Source organism: Macrobrachium rosenbergii, chromosome 26 (genome assembly GCF_040412425.1).
Source record: "Macrobrachium rosenbergii isolate ZJJX-2024 chromosome 26, ASM4041242v1, whole genome shotgun sequence".
Lineage (NCBI taxonomy): Eukaryota > Metazoa > Arthropoda > Malacostraca > Decapoda > Palaemonidae > Macrobrachium > Macrobrachium rosenbergii.
Genome location: NC_089766.1, coordinates 22,293,929 through 22,303,928, shown reverse-complemented (window position 1 = coordinate 22,303,928; position 10,000 = coordinate 22,293,929). Strand labels below are relative to the sequence as shown.

Below are 10,000 nucleotides of genomic sequence, written 5' to 3'. Positions count from 1 at the left end.
CTACCTCCAAAGCATGCCCTTCCACTACAAGATGTTGATCCCAATCCATCTCTTCCCCACTTGCTTAACTTAGCATTTCAGGCATGAGTAATATCTTGCTCCATTCACATTTTGCAGTCCTGAGAATCTCTCGGGAACATCATCTGTTACACCTAATATAAAAATCTCCAGCGCAAAGAAATATTTGTTACAATGTAAAACAATTTACTGCAACACCTTCTTACTTTTCAAGGACTTGGGGCGAGTAGTGACCCATGCAAGGAAACTTACAAGGGATCATCAGCATTTAGCGAACCAGAAAGCAGGGCCCTCAGAGATGCTTTGTTACCCCTGAAAGGCAAAGTTAAGGTATTATTACTTTTCAAATATTTATTTAGTTTTTATTTGGAAGGCCTTTATCATTATCAGTTCTAATGTGTTATTTATATTTAACTCCTGCATGTCACCGTGGGTATACAATTAGTAACTAAGTGTGGTTGTGAATGGTACAATCAACGAGAGTTACTCTGTTGTCACATATTTACTTGCCAATCCTGTTTACAAAATGCGCTGTATTCTTTTTTTTTTTTATAAATGATGGTAAACTTTCAGCTTATTATTGTCCTTACAGTTTAGTCTGATACCAATTATTCACGCTTTACACTCGTCACAGGTCTAGTCTACTGGATTCCCTAGTTGGTAAGCAAATATTGGAGAGAGACAGAGTTAAAAGTTGTTTAAAGATACTCCCATTATTTTAGGTAGTAACTAAAAGGTACTGAAATGATGGAGTATAACTACGATGGCAGAATATTTGTTGAAAGTTATTAACCAGTTCAAAATCCTAATGCCAAGGAAGTGGGAGGTTGTATTGTGTACGTTACGTATTGGCCATACACGTTTAACTCACGGCTTTGTGATGAATGGGGAAAATGAGCCCTTCTGTGACGATTGCTTGGTTCCACTGACTGTTAGGCATTTGCTGGTTGAGTGTCCCAGTCTAGTGGAACTTAGGAATCATTTTTTATCAAATAGCAGTGAAGCAGGTGGTAATTATAACATGGCAAAACTGTTGGGAGAAAGTATAAGTATTAATAATGTTATCTCTTTTATCAAAGAAGCTGGTCTTCTCAAATATATTTTTTTCTTAAGTTAGACTGTTTATCGGATCAAATTTATTAATAGTTCTTTTTAGCAGAATTTTATATATTTATTTATTTATTTATTTTAGCTACTAGTAGTTTTCTTTTTTGTTTTTTCTTTTTAATAAAATTTATATGTAGTTCTGTTTAGCAGAATTTTAATTTTAATTTTTATAACATACTATAAAAGTGAAAAGATCACATTTAGTATTCGGCGTCGGTGACCCTGGTAGTTGTGACGCCAGATAACCCACAATTAATCAATCAATCAATCAATCAATCATTTTATTAGGTTGTATAACTCTTCAACCACAGTACACCTTAGTGTTGACTATGTTTGAATGGTCTCTTTTACCTTAGGTTATGTTTTAGGCCACTGATTTTGTTGTCATTTCAACACTGAAGAATTATAAAAGTGATGGGTTGGACTAACAATAAAATTTTCTCATTTAGCAGTTAAAAAAATACTTACCAAAATAAAGTATCAGGGTCAGAGAATATTGTTTTTTGCCATGCAAGACTGTAATAAAATGTCTTTTTTTTTTTTTTTTGCATTAGTACTGAGGAATAAGATGGAAAAAATTTTTTATTCTCTTTTGACAATTTTCACTACAATATATTTCTTTGATCTATAGAATTAATTTTCTTGCTTGGATATTCATTTTGGTGTCATTGTAAGGATTAATAGTTATAACTCAGTTAAAATTGCTGAAAAAGTAATATTATAAACAGAAATAAAAAAAAATGAGTTGATCGTGGCCAATATCAATTTTCTGATGCATTGTAGAAAAAAAATATTTGCTAAAATAAAGAAATGGAAGTAAGTTTTTAAACCAAGTAGAACCTAATAAATAACTCTTCCAGTTATATGCAGTTCACTGCTGTTAATGGCAGCCATTACTAAGTAAAGCATGTTACTACCATATCTGACAGTTTATATTATATATCTGTATTCGCATTACAATTACTATTATAACGTATGGCAAATGAAAAGGATCGATTGCACTTTAATTCAGAGTGTCCAAAATAAACTTGATTAAATGTTAAGTAAGGCGCTTTGGCAAAACTCGTAAAATTTTCCATCATTATTTGGTGGAACAGGTAAACTAATAATTAAATAAATGGATCATAGTTAAAGATTTATTTATTTTCATCTCGGCTGATTATTACGACGCAAGAAATATATTTAACAAAAACCTAACAAAATTCTAAGTGGAAGGTAAATCATCACAAAGAAGTAAAAATCTTTTCAGAGTAAATTTATTCTACATATCTGTGGAGTTATGGATGATAATTAGATGATAATCAGGTGTACATTTTCATTTTCAGGCGTACATATCTTTCCACTCTTATGGGCAATACATACTCTACCCATGGGGTTACTCAACTCAAGTCATGCACCCTCTAACAGCAAGCATGGTAAGTTTTTTTTTTTTTTTTTTTTTTTCATTCGGTACAGTATACTGATGTATGGTTGAAGTAATGCGAGTGAAGTGTAGAAAAGAGAAAAAAAAAACAAGGGAATTAGCAATACTTGAACATTAATACATAAAAGCGACATGTGTGAAACTGCCTTTCCCCCATTTCAATGTTTTTTGGGTTGTCATTTCAGTATTTTTAATATTATAGAAGCTTTGCTAAACTTTTACGTCTTTAATAAACTTGAATTGATTGTGTACTATAGTAATTTAAAGTACTTTTTATTTCTATTTCTGTAAGAAGAAAAATGAAAGAACAACCCATCACTAACTCTGCGAAGAAAACCAAGCTCTCATTCATTTATTAGCGCCGTTTTTCCAGAAGTTAGTGATATTGTTTTCCTTTTCTGCTTATCATGTCAAATTTTATTCAGTAAGATCATCCTTTCATATTGATAAAAGTCCTTGCATTTCTTCCTTACATACGTTTAGAAGTTCTTTTATAGATTGACAATGACTTAGTAACAAATCAGCAATTTAAAAAAAACAGTATTGTTGTTGGTAAGGACAGAGTATTTGGGTTCCTGCGCAGTGTGACTAGATCAGATATATCTGTTTCTGTCAGTGATTTATTATTGCAGCGTCTCTGAATCCCCTCATCTTCAGTAAGTGACAGGAATTCAAGTGTCAAGTATTAGAAACAAATCCTTAACATAAATTGTGCCAGAATCCTAGTCATTTTTAGTTTAGTCAATGGTTAAGTTGTTAAGAAGTTACATTATATTAATTTAAAATATAATCATTTAAAACACAGCCCTGAAGTCAGCTCTCTGAGTGCTAAAAGCGTTAACTCACTTATCGGGTTAAATTATTCATCTAATATATTGATAATGATGGTCAGCACACTGAGCACTTGGCCATTTACAATATATATTTTGCAGGGTCTCTTTATAGAAGATTGCTGTTCAAATGGAAGCATTAAAAGAACAGTAAACTGTTTCTTGATTGTTTATAAATTATAACCGAATTAATGGTATCACTGTTACAGGAATAAGTATGCATAGAGCGTTTTCTAGTGCTTTCATGCTGTTGAGTCAGTCAGTACCATCTCTTACATCTAATTGTTCTGGCTTCATGTTTGACATGAATTTGGGTTTCTTTTTTTTCGTTTCTCTCCCGTTTTTCTGAGGTTTTTAGTGAGGATACTAATTTTATTTATAGTGAAATCTACCAGCTACTCTACTTAAATTGATGGCCTTGTTTAAAAACTCCGGAATCAAACAAACCTTTTCTCTTGTCTTCATCTAGGGAATTTTGATTTTCACTTGCGTCAGTTTACTGTTTTTAGGTTGCTATGGAGCATTCTTTTTACAACGTCTTCAGGTTGCCTGAAAGGATCTTGCACCAAGTCATATTGTCTAAATGTTCAGTTTCACTACTTTCCTCTCCGTGATCTGTTAGTTTCTTATCTGATAGTGAGGTTTTAGTATCTTAACGAATGGCTCTCTTTACGTTGCTCAGTATCTTTACCTTGTTTCTAATTGTATAGTATTTCTCAGGAACCGATTCTCTTTATCATATCTTCTTTTCCTCTGGTGATCTTCAATCCCATTATTTTGCCACCCACTAATATATCGAGGTTTTATTCTTTGCAAATGTCTTTTCACTTTCCTGGTCAAGTCACTTCGGTAAGTCATTGTTGACAATATTTTATCCATAGCTGTTGTGTAAATCATAATTTGTGCATGTGAAAGCTAAGGCAACCCAGTACATAATACAAATTTCTCTTTGTTCCTTTTAGCATTCCAAAATTTCTGCTAATGTTGGAGACTTGATGTTAACCTTTTGTAATCATGCAATAATTAAAACTAGCAAGTTTATGACAATATACCATTACAGGAATGTTAAATGTATATGGTTGTTTAAATAATAAACCTTGGTTGGTCTCTGTATGTTAAATGTTCCATATCTATATTGGGAGTATTTTCCCAATATCCAAGGATGATATCTTATAATGTACGTATGGATTTAGACTCATCACTAAAGTGATGAGACCCAATCCAGAGTCAACCCAGACGTAGTTAGTCTCTTATCACACCTGTTTTAAGGCCACGTCTCTGCATATTTTTTTTTTTTTTTTATCACTCTACTTTGCTTTTAAAATCTGCCGGGCTTTGCCACTGGCGGTCCCATGAATATTTGGTTTTATAATTATATATGGCAGTTTACTCTGATACCTGAGAGCTTAAAACTGTAATTATATCCGCATCTATGTAGGAAGAGTGAAAGAATCTGATAAAAAACTGAGGGAAAAAGAACTGAAAGGAAGTCATACATAATTGTTAATCTAAACATGATATGACTGGCTTCATGTTCGCTTAGGTAGTGTGTAGAACCAGTAACTATTTTATGATAGAAGTCAAGTAAGCCAGTCATATTATAAATTGGAAATGAGCTGTAGTATGGTGGTATAAAAAGTCAGTGAAAACTTTCTTATTTGTGACTTGCATCATATCCAACAAATTTCTGAAAAATGCAGCACCAACCCCACTCTGATTGTCAGCTTTTTTTATATATCTTTTAATTGTTGTCTTTTTATTATTCTTTTCTTAGGGTTTATTTGCATGAAATTCAATTATATATTAAGCATTAATTCATGTAATTTTTAATTTTATATTGCCTTTTAGCTTTATTAATTTATGAGTGGAAATTCGGGTATTTTCAGTTGTTCTTGAATAGTTATTACTAGAAAACTTCCAACTTCAGGATACTGCTGCTAAAGGAATGGCCGGAGAAATTAAAAAGAAAACTCTAGCTGTGTACCGTGTTGGAAACTCTGCTGTAACACTTTGTAAGTAAAACTGAAATGTGGGTTTGCCTTTATTATCGCAGTGAATGGCTAAGTTTTTATATATATATATATATATATATATATATATATATATATATATATATATATATATATATATATATATATATATATATATATATATATATATATATATATATATATATATATATATATACATATATATATATATATATATATATATATATATATATATATATATATATATATATATATATATATATATATATATATATATATATATATGTATGCATGTATGTATGTAAGTATTTTCTAATAGTTTACTTTCTCTCATACAAAAAATAACTGCGAGTTTTCCAATTATCATTTGCAAGTTGTTCTTTGGTATGGATTGCAAATGCAATCGGATTTCTTCACCTAATATACGTGAAGACATAATTGAAAGATTTGCTCATTTAATGTGCACATGTAAATAGTAATTATAGCCCGTTAATGTTATCTTTTATTACAGCAGGAGTCGGTCATAATAAAACACAGTAGAGGATGGGATGAAGTGGACAAAAATATGGTTATTGGTTACATTCATGCACCAGTCTAGGACTGTAAGGTGATGGCCATCAACTTATAATTGATTGGTCGTCTGCTTGTTTCTGACTGGTTAACTGCTCACTTTCATGAACTATCTGGGTGATCAAGCAGTAAAGGTTGAGTTGCTGCAACTGAATAGATTTTTTCAGGCAGGCTGCTGGATGGTCTGGATATTTTGAGGCCTGGTTACTAATAGTGGGTGAGAATCTGTAGTGTTGTTGCCAGTGGAGTTGGTTGACTGAATTGGGGATTTTCACAATTTAGTTGAATGTAGAAATACCTGATGATTTACATTAAAGGAAGATTTGTGTTTTAGGAAATGCAGCACCTGAAGGAACCAGACACATTTATTACTAGGAGCACTGTGATGCTGCTGGTAGGTATAAGGCTTTGCTAGGTTGGAGAAGGTGATGTAGTTCTTCATAGTTACTTCTAACAGGCCCACCAAAACTTTGCACAACAACCTCATTGAAAGTTACATCCTGACCTGGCCTATCTAAGCAGTGCGCCAAGTATTTGATGTTGCATTAAATTAATTTCCTTGAGGACATCATGCATTAGAGGAGCTAGGGTTTTTCTCGTACGAATTTTTTATGTCTTTATGGACTCATTATAGATTTCAATTTTAATGGATTAGTCACTGTTAGAAGGTGAGACTTACACATTTTTATTTTCATGCAGGGCTTGGTGTGAAGTGCTCATACTTGTAAACTTGGCAGTAGAATTTTTTTTTTTTTTATCTTTATCTTGGGGTTGGAGTGATGATGGAATGTACCTTCATGTGGTTTTGTGATTTCTCCATCCCTCTTCTTATAGGAGTAACTGTTATTTACTAGTACCTGGTTAGCACATAAAAGTTCTGTACAGGTCGCTTGCCTCAAGGAACTGTGGCTAATAGTTCACTGAATATTAGCTCTTATATCATATGGGGCACATTCCACATCCATTCAAGGAAGACCTCGGTTGGAACCCTTGTTATATGCTTCCGTTGTAAAGTTGAGGTTAGTTAATTAACATTGAAGTATTTTTAGTAAAGGAGGCTTCCCTTTGGCTTTGGGCTCGCATACAGAATCTTTTTCTACTTGTGACACATAACTGAAGGACAATATCAAAGGCCACTACACATGCAAGTTCTATGCCGAAAGAAAACCTCCTTACATTAATGCCCTAGTCATGCAAGCTGACTTTGGCCCGTCAACAGAAGTCAGTAACAAGTTTTCCAGACAAGACCTTTGCCTGAACTTGAATGATATAAATGTTTACACCTGGAAAGCTATCATACACTGTTCATCACAACATACTGCCCTTCAGAAACTAGAGGATGCAACCGGATACACCACATAATGGGTACTCCCTAAGGAGGTAGTTACAGAGCTTAAGAAAACCCTACACATTTGGTGTATTCCATCACCCCCACAACCAAAGCAAAAAGCCCTTGATCATGTTCTGGTATTGCACTTATACAGTATGAGTACTAAACGTCAATAAATTGAGGGAGCTACCATTCACACTGCTCAGTGGACATGCCACACCTTGTACCACTCACCAAGCCATTAAATTTGCATTCTTCTGAAAATTCATGAAGACTTTAAGCCTTCATATGTGAAACAGGCCTGCTATTCCTATTCATTATACCCCCAAGAATAAAAAGTCCCTCACCTCCTCTGTGCCTCCATTACGACACCCAGACATTTTGTGGCAGTGAATCATCTAATAATCCATTGAAAACAGATGTGTGAGTAATAAGCTGATAAGCATTGCTTTAAGGTTCATGACTGGCGCATAAAAGTAACTTACATTACCATTTAAATTTATTCCCACCTTTTATTTTTTTTATAGTGACCTTCTTCTCCTATGTTATTTTATTACAGTAATGCAGTTTTTGTTAGATGAGAAATGGGAAGAAAGTATTTTCACGGAAGGATAACTTAAAACTGGCTAGCTATGGGTGTACTTTCAAAAAGCTAATCCTTTAAACAGATCCTGCATCTGGAATATCTGTTGACTGGGCTTCTTATGCAATGAATATTACTTATGCATACACAATTGAGCTGAGAGACACAGGGTCGTATGGCTTCACACTACCTGCATCTCAGATATTGCCTACTGTGAGTTGATATTGTTGCTTTTTTAAATTAAGGATTTGTTTGACAAGAACTGCCCCTTGAGTTTGAATTAAAATAAATACTGAATATTGATTTCAGAGAGTGTTTCTCGGATTTTATTGCTTATCAAAAGACTTTCAGTATCAAGTTCGATAGATTGAGGAGATAACGAAATGTATTATTTTCTAATTTTAGTAAGATACCTTTTGATAAAAAGGCAATGCAAGCAAGGTTAATGATGTTTGAAAAGAAGGTTTTAATGTAGAAGTGCCTCAGTTTACTGTTATTTATAAGTAAATACTTTATGAATTTTGTATACCTGACTGAAAGACAAAGTATTTTTCTATACAATATTAAACATATCTTTTATATTTTGTCAAATCAAATATTATTTCGTTAATACCGATGTGCCTTGGTTGTGATGATAGCATAGCATTCTCATAAAAGTTTTTAATCTAGCCTAGATATGCATGTGTGCCATTTCTTCATGAGTCTTTAGGATTTTCTAAAAATCTCAAACTTGTTACTTCCACACCTGCTACTTTTCTAACTTCTCCACACCTTTTCTTATCATCACTCCAATTCACCTCAGTGAATAAGATTTTAATATATTTTTTCACCCTCTGGACACAAGCATGTGCAATTTTTTTAATTTGCAATATGATCCTTCCAACTTGCTCTAGCCAGGAAATTGGTATTTTGTGATCGCACAACTCCCAGGCCACAAGCACCTTGCTGTTGTGCAGGAAGCTTCAAGAAGCATCTTAGAATGAACTCACAATTTGGCCCTCAGTAATTGTTCTGAACTAATTAATCCAAGATCTTTTGAATTCTATCCATTCCTTTTTTTCCTCCTCAACCTGTCAGATTGATTTTAGACAATAAGCTATGAGTGGCCTTGAATGTGTTTCTGGAAGAACGTAAAGGATGGTGATGCTGGATGGTATGCCACATCACCCTCAGAATTCTTGGGGCTGGTGTGGTCGAGCTTGATGGAAATCTGATTTCAAGATCTGCTCTTAGTGTTAGGACCGATATCGACCGACTGATGACCCTCAAGCACTAGGAACATTGATTATATCCGGGAATAATCTATGAAGTGAGCGTTAGAGAGAGAGGTTCATCATTGCTATAAATGTAGCTCCATGCTAGGGACAGGAATTCACTTAGACGAATCTTATTAACAAACATCCAATGGCGAAAAAAAATTATCACCAAATGTAGACGGCCGTTACAGGGGAATGGGAAGTTCAGCAGACTCCTCCCACTGAATCAATTCAGGCTCTTATATGACTAAAGTTGATTAAAATAAATTTATAAAAAAAAACATGGGCAACATGGTTGGTTTAAGTTCTTAATTCTAGAAACTTTAAAATTCTGTGCCAGTAAGATGGCCATCAACACAACAGTGAATAGCACCCAAAGAACAATATTTTTACCTTGATACGAAAGCGAAGATGAACCAATCAATAAAGACGTATTTCTTTATTCCTTTAGAATATATGAGAATGTAGTACAAGACTTGGAAATTTACCCCATCTCAAGTGAAATTCAAAAGAAAAGTCAATAATAATAATGATTGCAAGAATTAAATTTAATCAAGAAACTTTACTAATCAAAATCAAAATATTTGGACATGAATTATGAAGTTATATTTCCAAACCACTCCTGTCTAGAAACTATTCAAGGTATAGACACACGGAGAAAAAGTCCCAACGATCTTCAATATACATATTGTGCATCAGGTGGTCACAACCACGTGGAATTGTGTAATACCAAAATGTATCAATTCTACTGAAAACTGTCATGAAGGACCTAAAGTCTGTTTGCACTATATATACAACACAATGCTTACAATATTGCAAGAACGGGAATGAACATCAAGGAAGCAAATTTTTAACTGAGAGCAAGAGGTATAAATGACCCATATCAAAATAA

General features: G+C 33.5%; 1 protein-coding gene across 1 annotated transcript in view; it reads left to right on the top strand.

Moving 5' to 3' along the window:
- The window catches only part of LOC136853111 (carboxypeptidase B-like), a 43,906-nt gene that overhangs the window by 13,330 nt on the left and 20,576 nt on the right, over positions 1–10,000 (top strand). The window contains exons 6-9 of the mRNA XM_067128412.1: positions 233–348; positions 2,451–2,540; positions 5,306–5,390; positions 7,938–8,065. Of these exons, the coding sequence (XP_066984513.1) occupies positions 233–348; positions 2,451–2,540; positions 5,306–5,390; positions 7,938–8,065 (419 nt within the window). The remainder of the gene's footprint in view (positions 1–232; positions 349–2,450; positions 2,541–5,305; positions 5,391–7,937; positions 8,066–10,000) is intronic.